The sequence below is a fragment of the Mirounga leonina genome, unplaced genomic scaffold (genome assembly GCF_011800145.1).
Source record: "Mirounga leonina isolate KUSES-001 unplaced genomic scaffold, KU_Mleo_1.0 Mir_114, whole genome shotgun sequence".
In the NCBI taxonomy this organism is placed as follows: domain Eukaryota; kingdom Metazoa; phylum Chordata; class Mammalia; order Carnivora; family Phocidae; genus Mirounga; species Mirounga leonina.
In genome coordinates, this window is record NW_023270265.1 from 12,755,987 (window position 1) to 12,783,888 (window position 27,902).

A 27,902-nucleotide genomic window follows, 5' to 3' on the forward strand; every position below is an offset into this window, starting at 1 on the left:
CGAGTCCCATAAGGTGACAGGGGGAGGAGGACTCCTAGACCCAGCCCCTGCGGACAGTGCATCACCAGACTCCCAGGGCCCTCTGCCTCTGCTGAAGGAACCTGGAAGGGTCCCTGCTGCTCGACTCCCACCCTAGGCACATACTCAGGGCCTGTTCTTGGGGTCAAATGCCAAACATCTAGGTTTGCCCTGTCTGGGAAGCCTGTTCCCACCCCATGGCACCTGCACTGCTCCTAGCCTTCAAAACCCCTACTGGGGCACCTGGGTGGCTCAGTCGTTTAGGCTAGGGGGCCAGCTCTTGATCTCAGGGTCGTGAGTTCAAGCCCTGTGTTGAGCTCCTCGATGGGCATGGAGCCTACATTAAAAAAAAAAAAAAAAAAATAGACCCTCTATTATGTGCTCTGGGCTCCTGGGGCTACCTTCCCTAGAGGAACAATTGGTCTCTCCCTGTCCCTCTCCTTACCTGAGAAGCCCCAGGTGAATGGCCCCCTGTTGAAGGGACCCCGCTGAGTGTGGGGCATCCTTCAGCCCATTTAACCCTCACAATAGCACTTGGAGATTCTCTTGCCCCCATCCGCCCATCAAGGATGGGGACACTGGGGCTCAGAGAGATGGACTTGCCCTGGGGAGTATGTGACCCCAAGAGGTCTGACTGCAGTGCCTCCTGCTTTAGAGCCACTCAGCTCTCTCTGTCATCACCTGCTTGGGCCCCGCTGTGCCTCGCACAGAGCCTGCTGCCTCCCTGTCTTGTTCTCGCCCACTGGGACCAGCAGCAAATAGCCTTAACAGCCAGCCATGAGCTAACTGCTGTGGTGATCAGACCCTCCTGGCCGAAGAGACTGGTGCTACTGGTGGGAATTCAGGAGGATGTGGGCAAGGCTGGGCTCCCCGGAGTCCCGAGGCAGCAAGAAGGCTGCTTCCACCGCGCCTTTGTGCTCTGGGCTTGGCCGGGCTTCAGGCCAGGAGGAGCGGGCGTGGCGGCCGCTTGGTTCATCGGTGCTTGGTGTCCCCTCCCCCCATCTGAGCTCAGCGCCTGTCCCTTTTACTTGCCCAGAGTTATCTCCATTAATCTATTCTCACTGTGTGCGCGCGCGTGCTTCCAGATAACTCCACGCCGTGGCTGACGCTCCGCGGTTTACCCCCCCCCCCCCCTGCCCCTGCCCCCACCCCCCCCCCCCCCCCCCGCCTCCTCCCCCGGATTAGAGGCAGGGTATGCGCCAGCAGAGTGGACCTGGGTAGGCGGGGTCTTCCCAGGGCTCCAGAATCGGGAAGACTCCCACAGAGGCGCAGAGACCGGCCCGGGGCGGCGGGGGGAGAACCAGAGAGTAAGCACTAGAGAGAGGGTCAAGCCGCCGCACCAAAACGCACAAGGGAGTGCGGCGGTGGCCTCCAGGCTCCGCAGGCTGGCTCTGGAGTGGAAGAACGCGGGGCGGGGTGGAGGCCTGACGAGCACACTTGGGTGCCAGGCGGTCATGCCTCTTGGGTCATTTTGCTGTCCTCGGGATTCCTGGCTCCCCGACTGGCGCCTGGGCCTCTAACGCCTCTCCCAGCGCCCCCGGGGTGGTCACCACATCCAGAGCGCGCCCCATCCTGGGAAAGGTGACCTCAGTGGTCTGAGGCTCGGCTACTCCCTTCTTCGCTGTGTGGCCTGGGGAGCGTCCCTGCCCTCTCTGAACCTTGCCCCCCGCCCAACTCGTACGGGTTTGGTGACCTAAGGTAGGGCTCTCCTTGCCTGGTCTGGGCGCACACAGCGGCCCTCTTGGTTGTCCCCCTCCACTTTGGGCTGCTTCCTCCCCAGAGGCGCTCGCCAGTGACTCGCCCTCTGTGAGAGGGATTTCCTCGACTCTCCCCTCTGCCCCTGCCTGGTCCCAGTAGCATCAGGGCAGCTGGCCAGTCTGCAGTGTCCCGGCCGAGTGTGTGGGGACAGCCACCTTGGCGGTTGTCGGGGCCTTAGGGTTTACAGCCCACCGACGCGGATTCGAGTCCCTGCCTGCCATGTGAGTTTGGGTGAGACCTAACGCGCCCTCTGTGCCTCAGTTTCTTCCTATAAACTGCTAATAACACCCATTTCACGAAGCTGTTGTAAAGATTATACAAGAGGCTGTAAAGCCTTAGGGCAGCGCCTGGCACTAGGTAAATGCTCAGTAAAAGGCCGCTGCTATTATTAATGTCAATTCCAGCCTTGAGATTCTGACCTGGCGCTGACCCAGCGCCCACCGGATCCTCAGGGTCACGGACGAAGGGTCGGGCCGACGGGGAGGGGGGTTTGTGCGCCCCCCTTCTACTCCAGCCCGTCTCTGGACCCCGACCCAACCCCTCTGCAGCCCCTCGCCCCTCTTCAGACCCTGGTGGGGACCGCCGCTTTCTGAACGCCGCCCACCGGAGGCCGGCACGTGCTCTCCGGATGGTGGAGCCTGGAGCAGGGCCGGGTCAGTCCCCGGAGCCGCTCTGCTGGGAAACGCCCCGCGCCCCCCTCTTCCCCGCCCCGCGCTGGGCGGGCCGGCCCCGGGGCGCCTTAAAAACCAGAGCTGGCGCTCTGGTCGCCGCAAGGTGAACCGGATCTAACATCGCTGCGGCTACCCTAGACGACTTCGCAGACTCCCCGCAGCCATGGCCAGCAAGGGCTTGCAGGACCTGAAGCAGCAAGTGCAGGGGACGGCTCAGGAAGCGGGTGAGGAGGGCGCGCGACCTGGGGCACATGCAGGGGCACGCGGCTGGACTCACGGAGGCAGACGCCCCGGGGCTGCGCATCCCGAAAGCTGGTGGGCGGCTCGGGTTCGGGAGGGCCCTCCTCTGAGATGCAGGGACCCGGTTGGACGCCCACCCCACTCAGTCTAGGGGCTGATGCCTTGAGGCAGGTGGGGAACAGCGGTGCCCGAGGGTTCGGGGCCAATTTGGGCATTGCCAGGAGCCAATATGAGGAGGCTGAGCAGGCGGGGACCGGCCCCACCCTGATCCTGAGCGGCCCCCCCTCGGTCCCTTGGGGAGGGTGAAGGTCCACGGAGAGAGCCCGTTGCGGCTGCGCACCCCGAGATGCACCTCTGCCCGCTGGGGTCTCAGAGGCACACTGGACCGGACAGAATGGTGGAAGCGGCTTCCGACCCCTGCCCCACCCCTGAGTTGTTTTGAGCTCCCCCACTTCCCCCACGCCCCCCCCCCGAAAAATAATCGTTTCCTTCTAAGTCTTCACCCAGAGGGACTCCCCACCCTCACCCCAGAGGGCAGGTCCGCAGCCTTGTTTCTCCACCTCCAGCTCTTTCCTCCTCAGACCTGAGGTTACCCAGCGGCATGGGGTAGGGTAGACTGGGGCTAGGGAGTGTGAGGAGACCCCTGGGCCCACCAGCTGCAGCTCTTCCAATCCCAGCTTAGCCTCCCTAGGGACTCCAGCTCCCAGTCTGTCCTGCACATATCCCAGTCAACAGACAACAGTCAAACTAACTCCCTCCTTCACCAGTGCCCCAGGGAACTCGGACGGTTGTTCCCCTGAAACTAAAATGCTACCAGGAAGCCTGTCTACAGGCCCCTTCCTTCTGGGCCTCACTTTCCCCATCTGTAGGTTGGATGCAAAGGCTCATTCTGTGGCTCTGACGGGTTCTGTCATATAAGTCCCTGAGGGAGACAGAAAGGTGGGGGGGGGGGGGGGGGCTTTGTGAGCCACAGACCCAGGGCCTGCCTGAGCCCTCCACACCTCCCTGGCCCAGGGTCTGAGTAAAGCAGGTTCTTTCCTGTTCAGCAGCAAGGATGAGTCAGATCTCTGGAGGCTGGAGCCACTTGTCTGCTCACCCAGCAGGTGGGACCCACTTGAGCCCCTGGAAACCCTGTTCACCATAGGCACAAACTCTGGTCCAGAGGACATGGCCTGACCTTAGACGTGTCACCTCCTCTCTGGACTTCACTTCCTAATGCCTTCAGTTGCCCACCCACGGAGGCACTAACATCATGGCTTGTGTGCCTCTGGGATGAGGCACAGGAGAGGGCCTCTTGCCAAAGTGGAGTCCCATGCACTACAGGTGGGAAGCGAGGCATCTGGGCCAGGCTTCTGCAGGAGACATTGTGAAAGGGGGATAGGGTTCCTCCTGGCCCATGCCCGGGAGCAGCAACAGCCCAGATGCCAGCTCCAGCCTCTGTTGGGAGATTTTCTCCGCAATCCTAGAGTTGGGAAGAGAAGCAGGCCAGAGGGGAGGAGCCCAGAGTTATAAATAACTAAGAACACCCTAGAGGCATGGAAAGGGCTCCTGTGCCTCGCTGGCTGGATGGCCTTAGTCCAGCCTTAGTCGAAGGACTTTACTTGGATGGCATTCGTCCCCTGGGGCTGTAGGACAGACTACTCTAGAGAACGGATGGGGGGTAGCAATGGTGGGGCCCCTGTGGTCAGCAGTGTCTCAATAGGGGCTAAAGGCCACATCTCTCTGTTCCAGCGACTGCAGCAGGAGCAACGGCTCAGCAAGTGGTGGATCAGGCCACAGAAGCAGGACAGAAAGGTCTGGTGGGCTGGTGGGCAGGAGGGTGGGCAGCCCCAGCCCACTCCCCACCCTATTCAGCCCTCACCCAGAAATGCCCTCTCCTCCGGAGCCCCTCTGCCCACATTGCTTCCTGGGGATGGAGACCCAGGCCAGGCCAACCCTACAGGGCTCTGGTTCCCAGGGCATGGCCCTCATCTGGTTTCTCCTTTCCTTCCCCAGCCGTGGACCAGGTGGCCAAATCCACCCAGGAAACCATCGACAAGACTGCTAACCAGGCCTCTGAGACTTTCTCAGGTCTTGGGAAAAAATTAGGCTTCATGTAATGACAGAAGGGAGACATGGATGACTGCCCTCCAGGCCCTGAGCTCTGGCAGGCCGTTGGCCTGCTGCCTTATTAAAGCACTTGTTCCTAACTTGTGTCCACTTCATGCCTCCCCACAAGCTGGGCCCAGCTCTCTCTCACCTGGAGCTGAGCCCCCGTATCCAGAAACCCAGCCCGGACATCCAGAGTTCTGGCATTCCAAATTCTGAAACCCAGACAGACTATTCGAGAATTCTTTTTCCATGTTCTCAACGCAAATCCAGACGCTCCCTTATCCGAAGTTCAAAGAGGTATGTGTGCCTCCCACTCTGTTCAGAAGCCACCGCGTCCCCCATTCCCAAACCGCTCCCCCAGCTCCGGGAACCCCGCCCCTGCTAGGAGACGATGCTGGGTCCCCAGATGCTCGAGGGGCTCAGCTCAGGGTGGGGGCGAGGGGCTCCAAGGGCTGGGGCTTCGGGAACTTCTCCCCGCGACCTGCTCCTGGAGGCTGGGAGCATCGAAACATCCCGGGGCCGGGCGCCTTCGAGGACCTAGGGTGGCCAGGGCTCTCGGGGACGACGCGGAGTCGCAGGAGCGAGACTTCTGTCGCTCCCCACCCGCTGCGGGGTTTTTGTGCGCCGGCCCCACCCGGCGGTGAGTCACCGCGCAAGACCGGGAAGGCTAGAACGCGCCCGGAACAGCCGCGCCCGGCCGGCTGCACTTCAGAGCGTTCCGCGCGGCCGCCGGGGGAGCGGAGCCCCGCCCACGACACGCCCCCCGGGGGAGGAGCAGCGGCGCACCAGGCGGTGCACGTGGGCGTGAAGTCGGGGAACCGGGCAGTGTGCGCGCGCGCGCGACCCCGCCCGCGAGCCCCGTTTCCCGCTTGGGCACAGCAGGACTTTCCGTTCCGGGACGGAGGCCGGCCTTTTGGTCCCACAGGGGCGTAGAGGGACTAGACTTCCCGCAAACTTAGTGCCCCCCCCCCCAACTCCAGCACGTGTCCACGCACGCGACACCAGCCCTGGGTACGCCCGGCTCCTGGGTGACTCACAGTTGCCACAGGATGAGGCGCGGTCCTGGCGCCAGGGCTGGCGGCCCCCTTCATCCGGACCCCCTGCCACACCGCGGCTGGTGACGCCGGCTGCCCCTTCCCCACCTCCGCGTCTTTGCACGCGTTATTCCCTCCACCCGGGAGGATCTTACTGTCTTGGGACGAGCACATAGGTAGCCAAGCCGTTTCCATTCAAAAATATTGATTACACTTCCCAGTTCTGGGGAAACAAGAGGGAAAAGCGTAGTCTTTCCTTCCCGCGTTGACTCAAGGCCGGCTTCCCGAGGGGTCTTCCACGGCCCTCCGGCGGGGAGCAACGGTCGTGTGGCGCCCCGCTCTGGCCCAGGGCCCTCTGGGGGTGCAGCTCTGCTCAAGTGACCTTTCTCTTCTCCCATCTGGGATCCCTCCCAAGGGTGCGACAGGTCTTCTCCCTCTCACCCTCAGCATCTCCCAGCCTCACCCCAGGGCCAAGCCCTGTTCCATTGTTTTCTTGTTTGCTGACTACCCAAAAGAAGGCCTCACCTAATCTGCAAAATGGGCCAAGGCAGCTCCCTCTGGCCTACAGGGAAGGTCCTCGAAGAGATGACTGGGTAGTGTGGGGGTGCTTCCAGCATCTCCAGGAGCCCCTGCCTCGAGGTGGGTGCCAGGGTCAGGAGACACCATCTTGGGCCACACTAGGGGGAGGCCGGAGGGGCTGGATTGGCAGAGCCCTCACATCTTTTCTGGTGTGCGCCCTTCCGCGGTGACTCAGAGAGTAATCCCCATGGGCCCAGCAATCCCTCTTCACCCAGTGCAACTCGGGAAATTGCCTTAGGGATGGGTGTGGGACCCAGGTCTGGCTAAGAAGAGGGGAGATCACATCTGAGGGCCAAGGAACTTCTAGGAAAGATTTTCCATCCTAAAAAAAAAAGAGGGGTACCTGGGTGGCTCAGTCGTTGGGCGTCTGCCTTCGGCTCAGGTCATGATCCCAGGGTCCTGGGATCAAGCCCTGCATCGGGCTCCCTGCTCAGCGGGAAGCCTGCTTCTCCCTCTCCCACTCCCCCGCTTGTGTTCCCTCTCTGGCTGTGTCTCTCTCCGTCAAATAAATAAATAAAATCTTTAAAAAAAAAAAAAAAAAGAGAGAGAGAGAGACAAATGAAGAGGAAAGAGTCCTCCCTCTTCCACTGGACATTTTGCGGCTGGAAACGATGCTTGGAGCTGTGGTGGCCACTTGTAACCAAAGGAGGAACAAGCTTAAGGAAAAACCAACTTGCTGATGAGGGCAGAGCAGAAATATAGAAAGAACCTGAGTCCCAAGTTACTTTATCCAGTCCCTAAATTAACCAGTCCTTCAGCTGCCACATGCTAGCAATGGATGCAGTTTCCCTCGGTGTTTGAGCCACTGTGAATGAGATTTTCTCTTGTAAACAAAAGCTTCAATCCCCATGTTACCTGGATGCCAGCATCCTGCCGGGCTCACCCACCTCCCCAGCCTCCTCTCTCAACACCCTGTCCCTCTCTGCCTCAGCCACACTGACCTTTTTTCATTCCCCTTGACATCATGCTCCTGCTCACCACAGGGTCTTTGCATGTGCTGTCTTTTCTACCTGGAATGCTCTCCATCCTCCCCCACAAACCATTCTTGTCTAGAGCACCTACTTTTTCATTCTTCAGGTTCCAGCTCCCCTGTCCACCCTCCAACACATACACTCAGAATGGGTCCAGCCACCACTGATACACTGTCACACGTACTCCTTTTCCACAGTTATTCTAATGAGTCCCTTTCCTGTGTGCTTCTCTGTGATGGTTGTCCATGGGGCTGCCACCAAGTCCCTTCTACTGATGAGTGCACACCCAGTGCCAAGAGTGGTGATCTGGAACATCTGCCAAACGAAACAGCCATGACTGTTCTTTGGTTCTCCTACTGGATAACAACGAGTTCACATATTGTCAGATTCACCATGGGTGCCATTATTGGGTGCAGCCCCTTCCACTCTCCTCCTGCCCCATGCAGCTGGCCCTCCCATGGCACCATGCAAATGCTTATTTCTGTGTGCCTCTATTCTCCCCAACATTGTGAGCCCTGGGGATGCGAGTGGAGGCAAGGCCAAGTTGGACTTGGTTTTGCTCCATGACTGGGACACAGTGGGCATAGTACCAGGGGAACCCATGGGAGCCTTTAGGAGCCCAGGCCTGTCTCCATGAGGTTCGTGAAGCTAGTTGAGCCCAGACTGGCTGAAGAGGAGATGGCTGTGGCCACTGTACCTGTTGGGTATTGATCTAGGCTCCAAAGATCAATTCTTCCATTAGCAATTTCCCCAAATAATTCCTGATTCTCCAGATTTCAGTTCCTCAACTAGCCAAACACAAGGTCACTAACATTACATTTTGGTTCCCCTTGGATTCTCAGCTCTGATTCCTGTCAAGTTACAAATTACATAAGAGACAAGAAGCAGAGTTTTCTATTTTCCACATTCTCTCACTCTTTTTTTAAAAAAGATTTATTTATTTATTTTAGAGAGAAAGAGACCTTGCATGTGCCTGAGCAGGGGCAGAAGTAGAGGAAGAGAGAGAGAGGGAGACAGACAGACTCCCTGCTGAGCACAGAGCCCAACACAGAGTTTGATCCCACGACCCTGAGATCAGGACCCTGAGATCAGGACCTGAGCTGAAATCAGGAGTCAGAGGATTAACGGAATGAGCCACTCAGGTGCCCTATTTTCCACCTTCAACCCCCTTCTCTTTCTCTCTCTCTCAATCTCTCTCTTTCTCTCTCTTTTTTTTGCTGTTATTTGCCTCATTTCTACTTTTTGAAATATTTACATTCCATTCCTCTGAGCCACACCTTTGTTTTGTCTTAGATCTGCAATTGAAGATATTAAAAGCTCTCTGCCATTCCTTTTGCTAAAATATATATATATATATATATTTTTGCTAAAATATTTTTTGCTATCTGTTGGTTGGTTGGAGTTAGTCCTCTAGAAGGTTCCTCAAGAATGAAATATTTACACTGGGATAATTACACACTGGGAAGACATCTGGGATCTGAGCTCATAATTGCTATAGCTAGGCCCCGTGGGTTATTGCAATGGGTCCATGAAGATTCATCGTGTTCTATTTTTGTGTATGGCATTTTCTATTTTTAAAAAGTTAAAAAGTTAAAAAGTTAAAATAAAAACTTTATTATTCTTATTTAATTAAATAATTTTATTTAATTAAATAATTTAAATTTTAATTTAGCTAAATATGCTACTATTAATTCCTCCTTTCTAGTCATTGTACTGTGGTTGTGTGAGATGCAAACATCCATCAGGGAAGGCTGGGTGAGCAAGATACAAAAATTTTATTGCTTTTACAACTCAATGTTAATTGAGAGAGAAACCTACCCTATTCATCGTAAAGCCCTTGTATTCATGACATTGGAGGCTGGTAAGGAATCTGAAGTTCAAATCTGAAGTAGAATTTCCCAGGCATCAGTGGGACATTCTTATGGAGAGGGTCAGGGCCCGGGATTCACACAGGCTCTTCTGCTCAGGAGGCTGCCCTTCTTTCTCATACAAGTGTTGGACTCACCTTCATAGCTGTGACCCCTCTGCCTCTTAGAACCAAACCGACTTCAAGAAGTTTCTCTAGGCAGCCTTCTTTTCCCAGTCATGGGCTCCAGGGGTTGAGCCCTTGCCTTCCCAAGGGCTCTCTCCTCTCTTGGAAGGTGGTCCTCTTCTGGAGTAAATCCCTGCAGTTCCTTGGGCTTATTCCGCTTCTTTCATCACCTCCTCAGGTTCTGAGTTTTGTCCCAAAGAGTTCTCATTCGGAGGGTCCTCTCGTCCTGGGAATGAGTGTTGCTGGCAATGTCTGAGATGCCTGCCACTGGGCCCTCCCCATCCCCCACTCTTTTGCACTGGCCTGTCTTCCCACATTGGTTCCACCGGGCTCACCTGCTTCTGCATTTGCACGGTTTCCCAGTCTCCTAGTTTCTCTGAAGTTAAGTTTGATGTGTGTGTGTTGGTGATGGGCTGCCTTTGTCCTCCTCCATATAGTTTCAAGAAGGAGAAATGGGACTATTTAGAATTCAGCTGCTGCTTTATTCCCAGCAGACCCAGAAGTCTGGCAGGCTGAGCTGGTGTTATGTTTACAGAAAATCCGCATCCACTTTCCACCTGCTCATCCCTGCCCTCACCCTGGGAGCGGGCGCTCATGAACTGCATCACCACAGCTCCCTCGCCCTCAGCCCCAGTTAGGTTCAGCCAATGGGGGAGATACCGGGAGAGCAGAGAGGGAGAGGAGAGGTATTTATTCCTCCTGCACCCTCCTTGCTTGGCATGGTTTGGCATGGCCGTATTCCTCTGCTGCTGATCCTGTCTGATGACCTCCTAAAGCCACGCTCTCCTCCGCGTCTGTGCGGGCTCTCCTTTGCCCCTCCCAGGCCCAGGGATGTAACCACTCTCACTATTACTGGTCCCTAGGAACCTTGCCATCCTTTACTGGTTCTCTTAAATCTGCCCACAGGTTTGTGGGCATCAGGTATCCCTTTGATGTGCCCTCTGATTTCCACCAGAACCCTGACCGACCCCCAGGGATGTGTAATGTTGACATGCTGAGGAAGTCCTCCTCTCCTGGCCCACAGACCGTCCCCAGGAGTCTGGATTTGGTTCCCTGTGGCTGGGAGGGGTCAGAGTGTGCAAGCTCTGTGGGCTCAGACTCTACTGGGAGCTCAAATCCATGAAGCAGAAGGAGGACAGGCAGTCATAACACTTGACATTCATGACATCCGCAGTTCAGATCACACGAGAACTTGTCCTGCTTTAGACACAAGACAGCTCCGAGTATTTGAGTACTTAAAATAAACATTCTTTATTTTTATTTTTCAGAACTGGTAATTGCTAAGTTGGAAAATTGTTGTTTGAAAACTTGGCTCTCCGTGACTTGGTGACACAGCCCAGTTGGTCCTTTGCCAAACTGGGTCGTTGAGCAGATTCCACTTGGAGGATTAGTCGGCTCCTCCGAAGGCCTGATGGTCCTGCCCCAATGGCTGGACTTGATCTTCTGACTCAGGACAGGCTGACACAGGTGCCTGTGTTCAAGGGCTGCTCCACGGGGGCCCAGTGTGAGCCAGGCCTCTTCCAAGATGGGATCGTTCTCACCTGAGTCATCTTCAACCGCACGCAGGCAGTAACGTCGTTCCTGACAGTGGAAGAAAAGTGTATCCATGGGGCACTTGGGTGGCTCAGATGGTTGGACGTCCGCCTTCGGCTCGGGTCATGATCCCAGGGGCCTGGGATCGAGCCCCGCATCGGGCTCCCTGCTCCGCGGGAAGCCTGCTTCTCCCTCTCCCGCTCCCCCTGCTTGTGTTCCTGCTCTCGCTGTGTTTCTCTCTGTCAAATAAATAAATAAAATCTTTAAAAAGGGAAAGAAAAGTGTATCCAGAGGCTGTACTGGGCTGAGCTCTGGACTGGCACTGGGACCAGAGTTCTGCCGAGGGGCTGAGCCCTAGCGAGGGCCTCTTGAGGGGCTAGTGAGCTCCTGAGGAGAGAGGGAGGAGTGTCCTAGGATGGGCACTGGTGGGGAGGGGTCTGTGGGGTCTGGAAGCCATCCCAGAAATGTGGAGTGACACCACCATCCTGTCAGGGAGGAGGCATAGCGAGGACCCCTGTGGGGCTGGGGGACACACACAACCTCAGAAGAAGGGACTTTGATGGATCCAGGGAAGTTCCTGTGGGTCTCTCAGCCCAATTCCCACCAGCTTCGTCCTGGTAGCACCCCCTTGCCCACCCCCCCCCCCCCCTCCCCGCTGCCAGAGCAGAACACTCTGGTATTTGGCTGTGATAAGGGGAGAACGGAGTCTTGTGGACCTACTTAAGCTCCAGAGCCCCTCACTTCACAGCCTCCTCTGAGTCCATAAGGTCACACAGAGCCGTCTGTAACACTTGCAAGAGTAGTAGTATTGTATTCTTTCCCTCAAAGAGGGCCTTTCCAAATTGTTTCAGACCCGACCGCTCCTGCCAGTGGAGAATGACACGAGTGGTGCTGTGGCCCTGTGACCCAGGGTTTCTGCTGCCACAGTGCCCCCCTCCCCCCTCCCCCAGGGCGGGGGGGGGTAGCCACAGCTTGAGGCCTCCTAACACCAGTCAGGAGTGTGGGAGAGCCTCAGCGCTGTAGCCCCCAGGCTGTGAGGGCCCCTGGTCGGGTAAACACTAATTAGGGCTCACCACCCCCTCCCGAGCAGCTCCGAGGGCTGAGAGAGCAGGTACGCGGGGAGGCGGCCTCAGACTCCTGCCCTAGGCCTGGATGGCATGAACAGGGACTTGGGAGGACCTTTCTTCCGTGACTCCCAGCCAGTGGGGTCACGCTCCCCAGCTCCGCCCCTGCTACTCTTTGACCCACCCGCTGGTCAGTCAGGGCTCACTGCCAAGCAGCCCCTCCCTGGCACATCACTGACAAAGGGGAGGGAATACAAGTTTACCAAGAGCTTGCACACATGATCCCACCGACTCTCAGTGACATGGCCAGGGAGGCATGGCTGTCCCCATTTTATAGATGAGGAAACTGAGGCTCAGGTTGGGCTAGTGACTAAGGGATGCAGCATGTGGCACGTGGCTTGAGGCATCTCTCTCCATCCTGAATAACTAGGGAGGCAGCCTGGCCCCTTAAGCCTGTGATGCGTCAGGGGCTGGTGGAGTGGCTTTCTGGAATTTTGGCTAGGGCCACCAGACACACCTCCCGTGGTGGTGGTGAGGTCCTCCTCCTCCATCTACTCCTCTAGGGCCTCCTGGGGGGCACTGGGCCTCTCCAAGAAGCCAGACCCCAGGGTGCAGCGATGGCTGGGCTCCTTCCTGGGCTGGTTGCTCCTGTGCAGGGCCGTCCAGGTGCTCAGGTGCTCCTGTGAGTGAGAAGCGGCTGACTGCAAATCAGGGGTGCTGGGTTTCTGGTTAATGCTGTGTCCTCCTCAGCCTTGGGCAAGGTACCACGATGAGGCCCCCACCCCTCAAATTTCCAGTGAAAACTGGAGAGACGCTGCAGAGCTGAGATCCTGGGGTCCAATAGCCCCCACTCCACTTGTGTTCCTGGCCTGAGGGGCCATCCAGGTCCCCAGGCCCCCAGACCCTCAAGCCCCTACCTAAGTAGCCCCCCTGGGGATCCTGAACAGCAGGCTGGAAGTCCTAGGCCTTGTCTGGGTGTGCACTCGTGCCCGGGCTGTGGGGAGCTTGAAGCCCAGGGGGCTGGCAGGGCTCCCCAATTGCCTCTCATCCATAAGGCAGTCAGGCCTCCTGCTTTGCGGGAGGGCCACGTCCCAGAGCTGACTTCTCTCTCCAGTCCCTGACCCTCACCGGGGCCCAGAATACGGCGTGTGGGGGTCTCATACTGCCAGAGGGGCAAGGCTGGAGTCACAGCATTGGGGCGGCCCCACCCAACCTCTTCCTCCTGCCGCCGCCTACGCTGACTCACCACCTATCTCCTACTTGGCTGAGGCGGGGGCCGTGCTCCAGAGCCCAGGCAGGCATCAGAGGCATCTATAAAAGGACACTGCACCAGGCCCCAGCATCCTGCTTGCTTGCCACCTGTCACCACACGATGCTGGGAGGCCTGGGGAAACTTGCTGCTGAGGGCCTGGCCCACCGCACCGAGAAGGCCACCGAGGAAGCTGGTAAGTACCCCAAGGCTCCTTTCCAGCTGGGCCCTTCTCCTAAGGCTGGGGGGCTGGGGGCAGACTCAGTGGGGCCTGCTGGAAGCTGATCCCAGCAGATTGGAGGTAGGCCTTGGCCTCTTGAGGAACCCTGGCCGATCAGCCCCACAAGGACAGAATGGAAGTGAGGGGTATGGAAGCTGAGGAGGGCAGCTTGGGTGGAGTCATGAGGGGTCCAGTGCCCCTAACAGGCCTCTCTGGGTCAGACCCATGTCTGGGGTCTGTGACTGAGGGCAGGAGGGACTCCAGCTCTGAGGAGGCCCCTGGGGGCAGGAGGAGAGCCCAGGTGCTTGGGTGAGCCTTGGGTGGCTAGAATCCTTCCCTCTGGAAACCCGGGAGCCCTGTATCAAAACAGCCTATTCTGAATATCCTCTACAGAAAAAGGAAAAATGGATTTTTATTTTTACCATCACTTCAGAGCTTCAAAGATTTCTTCACTAAGGAACCACCAAGTCTGATTCTGTTCAAAGTCAGCAACCACCCTCCCCACCGGGTTTATCTAAAGGACATTTTGAATTTCTTCAAAGTCCTCAGAAACCCTTTTTTGTGTGCAGACACCCGCAACTGTATGCAGGAGGCTAGTCCAGGTCCCACCAGGCGTTTTGTGAACCCCAGCTCGCGTCCGAGTTAGCTGCTCGGTTCTGCCTGGCTGGCTGCCGCACACACGTCTGTCTGTCATCGGTTAACCTGCGGCTGGTGTTCCCTGCCCCCCTTCACCTTCCACTGGTCCTGAGCTCCGTCTCATCCCCTGTCCACGGGTGAGGGAACCAAGCAGCACAGAGTGGAGATAGAATCAGAATCAGTTCTTCTGACTCCAGAATCTTCTGGTTCTAGCCACTGCCACCCAAACTTCAGACAACTCCAAGGTGGTCAGAGAGTTCCCTCCTGTTGGAGGAATCGCTCCGGGGCCTTGGTCTTGCTGTAGGAGGTTTTGGCACTTGGCCACCTGCTGCAGCCTCCATCGGGCTGAGGCCGGCCAGCAGCATACTTGAGAGGTGCCCGGATCTGGGAGACAGACCCCGCCTTGGCCCCAGGCCCCAGCCGGCAGGAGGGCCTGCTCATCTGAATTCCAGGCCTCGCCAGGCCAGGCCAAGGGGCATGGAGAACCCTGTGCCCTTGTCTGGCTCACTCAGCTTGTCTCCCAGAGCCAGGCCCCCCGGGAGTCTCGGGAGTAAGCCAGCTGGGGCTCCTTCTCATGGGCTGCCTCGACCTCCCCGGGGTGGCGTCCAGGATTTATCCCGAGCTGTCTGGGCCCCACCTTGAGGAGAAGCTGGCTTGCACAGTGCTCTCACTTGGGCTCCTCATCTTCGCAGTTCATGCCGTGGAAGGGGTGGTCAAGGAGGTGGTGGAGCACGCCAAGGAGGCTGGAGAGAAAGGTACGGCTGAGGTTGGGGCCGGGGGAGGGGGGAGGGAGAGAAGCTAGATGCTGGGAGCGGCCATTCTTTGCCTAACCAGGTCAAACCCTGACCTTGATGTTGCATCCTTTCAGGGGGTGTGCAATCACCAACACTCATCAGAGACCACAGACGGCACTTTGCTAAAGCAAGATCCATCCAGACAGTCCTTTCTGTGGGATGTTAAGGTGGTGTCACAAACGACTATGTGGCACCAGGCTCGGACAAAAAAACATTTCAGACATAAAATTCTCTCTTTATATAAATATACATTCACATAAATACTTCCATGCGTGTGCGGATGCTGTAGCACAGCGATGTAAAAGTACCTCTTCCCTTGAGGAGAGCCAGTGTTCTCTCACTCAGAATTGCAGAAACGCAAGTTGTGGAGGGAAATAAAACCACCCTTGAAGGCATTCCTCCAGGAGCCCCACTGCCCTCTGTCCCCTCGGGGCTCCTCCAGGGCACGATCCAGTAGGACCACCACAGCCCACAGGCCACTCTGCGTGACACTGGCCCTACCAGCTGGAAATTTTTACTTAGCTCACAGGACATTATTCCTCTTTCTTCCTGACAGCCATTGCCGATGCCTTAAAGAAGGCCCATGATACAGGGGACAAGGTGGTGAAGGAAGTCACTGAGACGGTGACCAACACAGTCACAAATGCTGTCACCCATGCAGCGGAAGGCCTGGGCAAACTGGGACAGTGAGCACGTCCGCCTCCAGGGGACTCTTCCCGAATCTCAATAAAAAGCTGTGAAATGTGTACACTGAGCCCTGGATTTTTTCCTGTTTGGATGGAGACACTGCCTGTGTCCCGAGTGTCCCCTCTGCAGGGGCAGGGGACCTGCATGTTGGCAGCTTCTGGGGGTCAGGAGGTCCCTGGGATTGATCAGCTGTGCTGCCCTCACATTAAGATTTCTCACATCATAAAAATAAATAAATAAAAAAAATAAAAAATAAATAAAAAAATAATAAAATAATAAAAAATTTAAAATAAATAAAAATAAAAATAAAAAATAAAAAATAAAGATTTCTCACATCAGCAAGGAGCTCTGGAAGGATTGTTAGTGTCTGTGCTGCATTTCATAAAGGGTTATTTTCCCAGACACTATATATATAGCTTTCAGACACCTCAGTGCTTCCAGGACATCCCAAGGGAGGAACATAATTCGGCTCACACGTTCTTTGGGTTTTCCTTGAAATGTTCTTATAGGCGTCAGGGAAGATCACGGGCCGACCTGACTGAGAGTGTAGCTGGGCGGGCTCAGGCAGTTTGAGACTCTTCACATTCTGAAAGGGACTTTAGAGAAGCATTTGAGCTGGACAGCCACAGAATCAGGTCAAGTAGTAACTGAGTCCACTGCTTATTGGCTGTGGAAGCCACTGTTGGATCTTTCCCCAGAGACTTATCAGGCCTGATTGCTGGCCGTGGCCAAGAACGCCTGGCCTCTTCTCCTTCCTGCCATCAGGGGTCAGCACCATAAAGTTAAACATATGTGTAAGCGGCATTTAGCTTAACATTTTGGATTTTTAAAAAGGGAATGATTCGTAAAGAAGAGGCATTGCCTATTTATCTGGCTGGAAGCTACTTGTTCTTCGCAGAAATGAGAAGGTGTTTTGTTTTGTTTTGTTTTAATTTGATTTCATTTTATTATGTAAGAAAAGGTGTTTGAAGGAGCATGTCAGTTGGTCACCACATTTCTGGCTTTTTTAAAGTGGCTTCCCAAGTCTTGAACAGCCCAGGAATATCCAGTGTCCTGGCTTGGGACGTTTGCCACTGTCCAGCTCTGGACTCTATATCGTGGTTGGTTCCTGGAGACTTTTGAATTCCCCCAGTCTAAACCCTAGCTCAAAAAAAGTGGGAGCACTGTGGACGGCAGAGTAAACTGGAGCCCTCTTTGGACAGCAATTCCTTTTACCAAGACCTTATTTTTCCGGTGTGCACAGGTACACACAGATGTCTAGAGGGTGAACACACAGATTCATCATGGCCTGTTTGTAATAGCAAGAGTTGGAAACATCCTAGCGTGCCAGTCAGAAATCACTCGGATGGCAAGTTCTGCTCTGCTTAGTAGGTTTGACACCTAATTTAGCGTTGACACCTCTTACTTCTAGTGTATTGTAAACCATATCCCAGCTTGAAAAATGGGACCTGCGCCTAGATAGCCATCAAAAGGGACTGGCTGGAAGCTGGTTAACTGGTTAACTGGTTAACATCAAAAGGGACTGGTTAACAATTGTATGAAATGGAATACCCCATGACTATCAAGAAGAATGAGGAAAATGTACATACGCCATATGGGAACACATCCAAATGAATTATAAGTTACGGAAAATACGTATGTAGGAAGAGTTCATTTTTGTAAAGCAAACTCATACTTGTGGAAGAAGAGAAAAAAACGGTAGCACGTATATAGCAGATATGTTAATCGTGTTCATCTCAGTGCCCGTGGGAATATGAAAGATCTTCATTTTCTTTTTCTTTAATATTTTACTTATTTGTCAGAGACAGAGAGAGCACAAGCAGGGGGAGCGGCAGGCAGAGGGAGAAGCAGGCTCCCCGATGAGCAAGGGGCCCGATATGGGGCTTGATCCCAGGACCCTGGGATCATGACTTCAGCCAAAGACGGACGCTTAACCGACTGAGCCACCCAGGCATCCCGAGAGATCTTCATTTTCTACGCGACACAGTTCCATGATGCTTGAATTTAAGAGAAAACCAACACAGATTTTTAAATGTTGTTGAGGCAGGCACATATTAGCTTATTCAAGATCATTTGCTGGTTAAGTGCTCTCAAAGTTTATTGGCTTGCAAACCTTGTTATTACTACTTGGCGACAAGATAAGTGAAGAATAGAGCATTTAGAAACTTTTACAAAAATTTGACATTGCCTGGACCTCCAGGAGTGTGCTTAGCAGACGATGCTTATTGAACAGGATAGAGACCAGCTCTGGGTTGTTGAACTTGCATGGCAAGTTGTATGTGAACTAGTCACATGAAGTAGGACTACATACCATGATGTATTAGATTAACAAACAAACAAATTGGTCCTTTGCCACAGAGAGCTGGAGAAGTACTGCCCATGGTTCCTTAACGTCACCTTGCAATGTGCTGTTCTAGAATAAGTACTTCTATCTCTCACTTTCTCTTTACTGTGTGTTGTACAATAGTGGTAAAACATCAGCCTCAGACAAGCTCTAAATGTGTTATAAAAAGCAATAGACAGGGGCGCCTGGGTGGCTCAGTTGGTTGGACGACTGCCTTCGGCTCAGGTCATGATCCTGTAGTCCCTGGATTGAGTCCCACATCGGGCTCCCTACTCGGCAGGGAGTCTGCTTCTCCCTCTGACCCTCCCCCCTCTCATGTGCTCTCTCTCTCTAAAATAAATAAATAAAAAATCTTAAAAAAAAAAAAAAAAAGCAATAGACAGTGACGTCCAAGCAATTGGTGGAGCAGGGACTTCCAAAAATTCCCTCCTCCATAAAAGTAATGAGAAAACTGGCAAAAATATAGTCAGAATCAACTATTTTTTCCAGAATTCTTAACCAAAGGTTTACAGCAATCAAGGAGCATTTATGTAAAACAAATTAAAAACAAACAACATCTTCTTAAGAATGGCAAGCTCTGTGATGTTTTTAACTTACCCTATTCTATGCCCCACCCCTCGGGTACCTTCTTCAGCTCCATTGCAGCCTTGAAAACCAATAGCCTAGCAGTTACTGGAAAGAGCTGAACAGGGTTGGAGTTCCTTCCAAGCCTCATTCCCAGAAAACTGTGATTATTTCACCTGACTGGTTGTTCCTAGGAAGACCCCATTGCAAGCCTGCCTTTATTTGTCGCAACTAGGAGCTCACCTAATGTAAACAGCTTTTTACCTGGGGCTGTTTGTCACAAAACAATTAGAGGCAATTTTTTAAAAAAGATTTTATTTATTTATTTGTCAGAGAGAAAGAGAGCACACAAGCAGTGGGAGCAGCAGTCAGAGGGAGAAGCAGGCTCCCCGCTGAGCAGGGAGCCCGATGCAGGACTCGATCCCAGGACCCTGGGATCATGACCGGAGCCGAAGGCAGATGCCTAACCCACTAAGCTACCCAGGCATTCCCTAGAGGCAATTTTTTAAGCTGGTGGCTGCATTAAAGTGGTGGATAACAGTTTGGGAAATCAATAGGCTAACCAAAGCAAAGACCTTAAAAGGAAAAACTGGGGAATGAAATGTTCCTAGGGACTTTGAAAATTCCATATATTCCTGGGAATCTAGAAGGCCATACACATGTGTAGGGCTGTGCATGTGCTCATTAAAGACTGGAGAAAGCTTGAAGCTCTCACCTCTAAACAACCTTGAGGCTCTGTGCAAGCAGGAAGTGAAAACCAGCTGAGTGTTGAAGGTGAGGCCCAACCTGCACAGAGAGTTCTCTGGCAAAGATGGGAGACCTATTGGTTCTGGATACTTAAAGAAATCTCTGTCCAGTCATTAGCTAACCACTAAGCTACCTGAGGAGAAACTTCAATGGCAAACACAACAAAGAAAACAAACTACAGAATTAGTTCAGAAAAGTCACTAAACAAACACTCAACAACAAAAAGCAACAAGATATCTGGGGGGAGGGGTGTGGAATCTGATTTCAGAGTTGCCACGTTATATTATTCAACATGTCTAGTTTTCAGAAAAAAAAGATGTGCAAGGAAAGACATGATGGCTCATTTAAGGGGGGAAAATGGAAACTATGTCTAGGTAAGCCCAAATAGTGGACTTATCAAAGACTTTATTTTTTTTCCCCAAAGACTTTAAATCAATTATTCTAAACATGTTCAAAGAGCTAAAGGAAACCACATCTACAGAATTAAAGTGTAAGATCAATACCAAATAGAGATTACACTTCATGAAGGGACAGAAATTATAGAAAAAAATGAAATAGATATTCTAAAGTTGAAAGTACAACTGAAATAAAACATGCATTAGAGGGCTCAACAGCAGATGTGAGCAGGCGCATGAAAGAATCTGTGAACTTGAAGATATGTCAAATGAGATTATCCAACCTGAGGAACAGAAAGCAAACAAATGAACAAAAATAAAGAGGATTAGAGATGCATGTGTCACTGTGCACCATGGGGGTACCAGAGGGAGAGGAGAGAAAGAGACAGGAAGAGTATTTGAAGAAATATTGGTTGAAAACAAATTTGATGAAAATGTAATAAACCTATACTTCCAAGAAGCTCAATGAACTCCAAGTAGGAAGACTCAAATAGATGCACACCAGGCATATCCCAATCAGACTGTTCAAATCCGAAGACAAAACGAGAATCTTGAAACAGAAAAATAAGTCATCACGTAAAAGGGAGGTTCAATGAGATTAACAGGTGACTTCTCATCAGAAACCAGAGGCCAGAAGCAGGAGGATCACCTACTCAAAGTGCCAAGAGAGCCGGTCAACCAGGAGTTCTAATATCCAGCAACCACAGCATTTTCTCTTCACATGGGCACAGTCCGCTTAACGCACTGGATCACCACTCATGCTGCCGACCCTGCTGTCATCACGGGAGACCTGGTGGACCCAGGCCTTGGCCTGTCCCACCAGCGTCATGGCCTGCTGCAGGCTTATGAAGGCCCCAGTACCGCCAGGGTCCTGCAACTCCGGGAGCGCACTGGTTCACGCTAGCACTCTGTACTGTGGGCTTCCCAGGGGAGGGTGTGCTGATGGTATAGCACCCACCTCCACTCCGCTCACAGGATACTTGCTGTGAACAGGCTTCCTCAGAAACTTTGGCCTATTTGCAACTAGACTCCCTGGATGGTTCCGGGGGTTCAACTCTAGGTTGGTGGGTTTTTTAAATTCCTTCATTTATTTTTAATCGAGGTGAAATTTACATAGCAACAATTTTCAAGTGTACAATGGTATTTGGCATATTCACAATGTTGTGCAACCATCACTCTTAGTTTTAAAACTTTGTTATCCCCTCGGGGCACCTGGGTGGCTCGGTCGGTTGAGCACCTGACTCATGGTTCCGGCTTGGGTTGTGGTCTCGAGGCTGTTGGATTGAGCCCTGTGATCAGCTCTGTGCTCAGCGGGGAGTCTGCTTGGGATTCTCTCATCTCTCCCTCTACCCTCCCCCCGACTTGTGCACGTGGGCTAATAGATGGATAAATCTTAAAAAAAATAAACCAACCAAGCCAAAAAAAAAACCCCTAAAAAACCACAACTTTGTTATCACCTCAGAAAAACACCCCATCCTTCCGAGTAATCACTCCTCACTCCCCCAGCCCCTGGCAACCATGAATCTGCTTTCTTGATCTGTGAATCCCTATTCCGGGCACAGCAAGTAAAAGGACTCATACAATATGTGACCTTCTGTGTCTGACTTCTTTCACTTACTTAGCAGGTTTTCAAGGGTCATCTAAGTTGTAGCATGTTAGCACCAGTCCTTTCCTTTTCATGGCTGAGTAATACTCCATTGCATGTAGATACTGCTTTTTCACCGGTTGAGTATGATGGGAGCTGTGGCTTTTTGTAAAGATTTTTATCATGTTTAGAAGTTCTTTCTATTCCTAGCTGAATGCTTTGTCATGACAAGGTCTTGAACCCTCTCAAGTACTTTCCCCACATCTATTGAGATGATTAGGTGTTTTTTTCTTTCCCTTTATTCTATTAATGGAGTGTATTACAGGGATTTTCTTATGTTGCACCACCCTTGCATTCCTGAGGTTAAGTCCTACCTGGTCATGATGTGTAATACCTATAGTGAGCTGTTGGATTCGATTTTTAGTATTTTGCTGAGTATCTTTGTGTCCACAATTATAAGGGAACTGGCGTGGTTTTCCTTTTCTTGTGATGTCTTTGTCTGGCTTTGGTATCAGAATAATGCTGGCCTCATTGGAAGTGTTTCCTCATTTTCTGTTTTTTGGGAGAGTTTGAAAAGGAGTCCTGTTAATTCTTCTTTAAACATTTATTATTAGTCATCAGACCTGTGTAACCTTGGATTGCACAATGGTGTCTTAGTTCTAACACCTAAAGCACAGCAACCAAAGATAAATTGGACTCCATCAAAAAAAAAAAAAAAAAAGCAACTTTGTGTTAAAGGACACCATCAAAAAATTGAAGACATACCAACAGAATGAAAGAAAATATCTGCAAATCATATATCTGAAAAGGGTCACATCCAGAATATATAAAGAACTCTTAGAAATCAACAACAACAAAATAACCCAATTAAAAATGGGAAAAGGGGACACCTGGGTGGCTCCGTGGGTTAAGCGTCTGCCTTTGGCTCAAGTCATGATGTCAGGGTCCTGGGATCCAGTCCTGTGTTGGGCTCCCTGTTCAGCCGGGAGCCTGCTTCTCCCTCTCCCTGCCACTCCCCCTGGTTGTGCTGTCAAATAAATAAAATTTTCTAAAAAAAAAATGGGAAAAGGATTTAAATATAATGAAAAAGAAACATTTCAAGTTGTTGGAAGTGGCTACCCCTGGGGAGTGGAGAGAATGGGAAGGTTGGGTGTGTAGATTGGGGGCATCAGGTCTTGTTTACAAGACTGGTAGAACTATTTGGCTCTCTGTCCAGTAATTCTCAACAGGGAACCCCTCAACCCCTCAGGGGACATTTGGCAATGTGAATACATTTTTGATTGTCATATCTGAGATACGCCATTGGCATCTAATTGGTAGAGGCCAGGGATACTGTTAAACATCCTACAAAGCACAGGGCAGTCCCCAGGAGAAGGCACTACCTGCCCCAACTGTCAATAGCATAGCAACTGCCTAAACCACTGTGTAAGCTTTGAAGATCCACACAAAGGAGCCAATAAAAAATTATTTGAGAAAAAAAAAAATCCTAACACTCATATTACAAAGCAAAAAAAAAAGTCTTTTGCAGGGGTCTCTGTGCAAGGTCCATAGATGTAGTTTTCTTCCTCTGCCATGCTTCGACTGTTTGAATGTATATAGCATGGCTCAGAAGTCTACCAGGGAAGTTTAGGAAATAATGACTTTACTTAAAGCTGGGGAGTTAAGATGCTAAGGTTTTTAAAAAAAGTAAATCCTCAATCCTAGTAATTGAGTTGCCAGAAGCACTGCTTAAAAAACAAACAAACAGGGCGCCTGGGTGGCTCAGTTGGTTAAGTGACTGCCTTAGGCTCAGGTCATGATCCTGGAGTCCCTGGATGGAGTCCCGCATGGGGCTCCCTGCTCGGCAGGGAGCCTGCTTCTGCCTCTGACCCTCCCCCCTCTCATGTGCTCTCTCTCTCTCATTCTTCTGTCTCAAATAAATAAAATCTTTAAAAAAAAAAAAACCAAACAAACAGAAGCCCCCCCACCCCCCGAACCAAAAACCAAGCTTTTACAAAATCTCACTTCCCTAAACTTTACCTATTGGGTAATTAGAACATTCTGGTGTAGGGATTCACAAGGCAACAGTGAAGTATTCTTCACATGTAACCTAAGCCATCTGTGGCTATTTCAGAGGCAATTAACTTTCGAGTATTATATATAAGTTTTTAAAATTATAAATAGTAAATAAACTAGAAAATTTCAGTGAAGGTGAAAGACTAATTGACCAGGATTTTCAAACTCAAACCCTCAGAAACCAAAGTTGACCCCAGTACTGTTGTCTTCATATAGCTAGCAAGCGTGATTAAGGTTTTCTAACATTAACGTCGGCAACACACAGCAATGTCTATCTAATCTTTAAAAAAACACTACAAATAATCCCAATGTTAGGCAAAGGCCACCATGAAGACTTATCATCCCCCTTTCACACGACCTGAATTGACTGCCCTACCCGGTATTGTTCCATGCATTCTAGGACTTGTTTCCCTATCACTCCCCCAACCCCACATTTAGTGCTCCACCCAGAGTGCAAGTAAGCAGCTTGGGAAGGGCTCACCCGGTCCGTAGTGCAGGGGCGGGGTGGGGGGGGGGCTTGTTTACCTACTGCCTGACTTGATGCTCAGAACTACAGAGATGTTCTGGACAGAATCGGGACAAAACAGAGTCCAACTGAAAGCTGAGCTCCAGATTTGGCAGCCAAGTGACTGATGGAGTCAGGTCTAGGATCTAGTTCTGCTGATGATCATGGTTAGTATTCTGCCTTAAGGTGTTACATGCTGTGGCTCAATTATTAAAAACAAAACCCTAATCAATGAATAAGTCCTTCATTTAAAAAGGCACTAAAAATTACTTGGGTGGATCAGCTTTGAGTACTAGAACCTCTTCCCCAAGGACAGCCATTGGTATTGCCTAACAGAATCAAACACAAAGAATTCAAGAATAAAATCTGGGCAGCTCATAATATAGTGGAAAAAAATGTTATATAGGTGGTTGTTTCAAAAATTAAGAAACCCAACTTAGTTTTATTATTTACAAAAAGTTACTATCAAATATAAAAACACAGAAACACAGGAAGCCTAAGCTTTGGAAAAGGTAGACTTTTAATAACTGCTTTTATCACCAGGTTAAGTCATGCAGTTACAAAGTAGTAAGAAACTTCTGAAAGGATATTGTTGTTTAAAAAAAAAAAAAAGCTCATTCTTACATAAATAATATCTAGTACTTCATTGGGACACTACTGTTCAAAAGGCCCTGGCGAAATAACTCCCAAACAAAACACTCAACCCAAGATTGTTTCCAGCCCAGTGGTAATGAAGCTGTGTGCAGAATTCAGGCCTCTCAAAGAGGACACCAAGTCAGGCCGAGTCGGGGCCATTGGCAGGGCTCGGAGCCGCCAGCTAGACTCCAAAGTGGGAGCCCAAGTGGTTTTTTTCTGGGACACTCTACTTGAATTATTCTTCAATTAGACAACACAGTAGATCTTCAAAGGAGAACAATTAATTAACATGATAAGGAGGTCACTGCACTCTTTGGACTATATGTCATAATTGTGGTTAGTAAATTCTGACAGTCTTAACAAAAATAGCCTCCACCATTTGCAGGTATGAAGATAACTTACTTCTCCATCGGACGTTTTATTTTTGCTGGACAACAATACATGATTGATAAGCTATAAATGATACTGTTTTATATTATAAAAATACTAGCTTTCTTTCATTTATTATGTTTATAGGCATTCACTGCTTGAGTCAAGGTTAGGCTTGGTAAGTGATTAAAGGCAATTTTATTACAGCAGCATGTACTTATTTTATTCTAAGAGAATAAAATGCATAAAGAGAAACAGCTTTTATTTTTGTTGCAATCTGTGAAATTGAGTTATTTTGCTGATGTAAAATACCAGTAACTCACTGGAGGACCATGCCACCTTCTGAAAATGCTCACACCTGCTGCTCAGAGGTGTCAGCCTTAGAGCGTGTCTCAGACTCGTCCAGAGCCGAAGCGGTCAGCAGCTGGCTGCTCCTGGGCAACGGGGGTGTTCCTGGCCCCAGCTCTGACCGCACTCGAAGTGGCCACGGAACAAAGCAGCACAGACAGACGGAAGAGCCTTTCATTTAACGGCAAAATACCCCAGTGGCTCTCTCTGGCATAGGGAATTTCTACTTTCATGTTCATCAGCTTGCACATGATCCCCTAACCTTAATTTCTTTTTTCTCAAAGGGGCTGATTTGGACTGACTTGTTGCCAATGATGTCCATTATCTAGTAAGTTGAGAGAGAGAGAGATTTCTGTGGTTACATGTAAACTTGTGAAGAGTCTGCAGATGAAGAGGGGAAGAGGGCAGTGAAGAGGGCAGTGAAGAGGTCAGCCACACTCCGTCTATGTGAAGGTCACACCAGCTTCATTGTACACCTTGAAGACTTTCTCAATGGCGTTGACATAGGCGGCCGTTCTCAGATCCAAACCCAGGTTGTACTTCATGGCCGTGCGCATGATTTGCTGAAAGGCAGGAGAAAACACAGTGAAGACAACCCCGACCCAAGCAACTGGGCCATGTGTTCACGGCACACACAGGCTCGGTGCAGGTGAACCCGCGCCCGGGTCAGTGCAGGACTTGGCCACTGAACCCCATCGGGAAGGATGAATTCTCTGGAACTAATACATGCATATACTGACTAGGCGGCAGTAAGAAGATGCTCTCAAATATGAACTATTCCTCTGTCCTTCAGACATCCTCTTATCTGGAGTGAGCTCGCTGTCACACTTGGTGATAATTCTACAGAACTAAGAATGGGGTGCTGAAAATGTTCTGGAGTGGTGATGGCTACATAGTCTTGTGAAGATACTTAAGGTTGCAGACTGTATACTTTAAAAGGGTGAATTTATAGCATGTCAATGATATCTCACTAAAAAAAATCAACAGCAAGCACCACCATTAATGTCTGCGTATGCGATTTCAACTTAAAGCCACGTGGACAGAATCTGAACTCAAGAAGAAATCAGGAAAACCGGACTCAAATTGTGTTTAAGGTCTTAAAATAAGGACCAAGTGGTCAAAAAACCTTTTACTTACACCAGATTCTCTAGTGAGGCAGTTTCCTACAGCCACAGTGGTGTACTGAAGGGCAATCCAGTTTGGCGGACTCACTGGTATTTAGCGAGCCGCCAAGCATCACTCCCGCCTAACCTATTATTATTTATTTCCAAAAGCCTGGTAAACATACTGAAGACCCTGAAAACACTGCCCATCATCTGAGCCTGAGAAAGCATGCATTTTGCTACACATTCATGAAGAACATGTGAACAGACTGCTATTTGGCATCTGGCCGCTGAGAGGACACGGCTGAGCGGGACTTTGTGTCAGGAGCAGAAATGCAAAGAGCATCTGCACACATACCCTGGCAGAGCGCTCCATGGTGTAAGCTAAGCCAGAGTGTACGATGTCTTTCTCGGAGGCACCCTGAGAGGAAAAAGAACAGAAGTTGAACAAAACCACACACAGAGACACTGCATGTATAAGAGCACAAAGGATTCTTCAATCAACATACAGCCAGACAGAACTGTTTTGTCTTTTGGTAAAGATACATTTAATTTCTGTAGATATCTTGATAGCTATTTAAACAGTTGTTTTAATCAGTTTGGTTTTCATTACATTTGACAGCAAACAGACACTCATGAAATAAGATCATGGTTAAACAACGCACACAGAAAAGCTGGGATCAAGAAACATGGGGGCGAGTAGGAGTCCAGCACGGGTCACCCCTCTGAGAGCAGACGGACCACAGAAGCACGTTCTACTGTAACAGAGACACCACACGGGGCCCCGAAAGGAGTCTGGCCATCTTCAATAGTAGCTCTGCGGTAGGATCCTGGCTGTGTGTTCAGCAGTGCCACCAATGTGGAAAGCTGGACGCAACTCAGCAGCTCCTCATTATCCCCTCCTTCCACCGAGGGAGCCGATGACCAGAGAAGCTGGCCACCGTCACCGACAGCTATTTTTAGAGCTGGGCTATAACCCAGGGCCTTCGACCACCAAGTTAGCTCATCTCCTTCCCAAGCCAATTATTTCCGTAAGTCAGTTTGTTTCAATAGATTCCTCTAACTAGTTTGTTTTTGGAACGCTTTCTAAAATTTTAGGAGAATTAACAATTGCCCCCATTCTAATATGTCCTACCTAGCTATCAAATACAAATCCTGCTATGCCACATGAAAACTTAAAACTGGGTCACCAAGCAAGGGGGTCTATGCTGACCCTCATCTAGTTAGCATTCTCATCACTTTGGAAGGTGTGTATCTGGACAAGAACGGTTTTGGTTGGAGTGGTGGGCGTCGGCGAAGGTGAGCATTAGGAGAACTGGAGACAGAGTATACATAACTCTTAAGGATGTCTTAAGGAGACTGATTTTTTTAAAAACTGCATTCAGGGGCTCCTGGGTGGCTCAGTCTTTAGGCGTCTGCCTTCGGCTCAGGTCATGATCCCAGGGTCCTGGGATCGAGCCCCGCATCAAGCTCCTTGCTCCGTGGGAAGCCTGCTTCTCCCTCTCCCACTCCCCCTGCTTGTGCTCCCTCTCTTGCTGTCTCTCTCTCTGTCAAAACAAAACAAAACAAAACAAAAACCCTACAAAAACAAACCTGCATTCAGCACACTGACAGGAATGACTGCTGATGCAGGAGAGAAGAAGTGCTCAAGCAGCGCATTTTGGGGGGGCAAAA

The 27,902-nt window shown here is 50.9% G+C and overlaps 3 protein-coding genes across 3 annotated transcripts in view; 2 read left to right on the forward strand and 1 right to left on the reverse strand.

The window, feature by feature from the left end:
• Positions 1 to 2,506: 2,506 nt before the first annotated feature.
• ADIRF (adipogenesis regulatory factor) lies at positions 2,507 to 4,876 on the forward strand. The gene is made up of 3 exons (XM_035023406.1): positions 2,507 to 2,671; positions 4,419 to 4,481; positions 4,683 to 4,876. The coding sequence occupies exons 1-3, from the start codon at positions 2,611 to 2,613 to the stop codon at positions 4,784 to 4,786; spliced, it is 228 nt and encodes a 75-aa protein (XP_034879297.1). The 5' UTR covers positions 2,507 to 2,610; the 3' UTR covers positions 4,787 to 4,876.
• A 7,083-nt stretch (positions 4,877 to 11,959) lies between these two features.
• Positions 11,960 to 15,854, forward strand: FAM25A (family with sequence similarity 25 member A). The gene is made up of 3 exons (XM_035023419.1): positions 11,960 to 13,436; positions 14,789 to 14,851; positions 15,447 to 15,854. The coding sequence occupies exons 1-3, from the start codon at positions 13,364 to 13,366 to the stop codon at positions 15,578 to 15,580; spliced, it is 270 nt and encodes an 89-aa protein (XP_034879310.1). The 5' UTR covers positions 11,960 to 13,363; the 3' UTR covers positions 15,581 to 15,854.
• An 8,426-nt stretch (positions 15,855 to 24,280) lies between these two features.
• The window catches only part of GLUD1 (glutamate dehydrogenase 1), a 36,725-nt gene continuing 33,103 nt past the window's right edge, over positions 24,281 to 27,902 (reverse strand). The window contains exons 12-13 of the mRNA XM_035023432.1: positions 26,587 to 26,649; positions 24,281 to 25,688 (exon numbers count right to left, since the gene is read on the reverse strand). Of these exons, the coding sequence (XP_034879323.1) occupies positions 25,569 to 25,688; positions 26,587 to 26,649 (183 nt within the window). The 3' untranslated portion in view covers positions 24,281 to 25,568. The remainder of the gene's footprint in view (positions 25,689 to 26,586; positions 26,650 to 27,902) is intronic.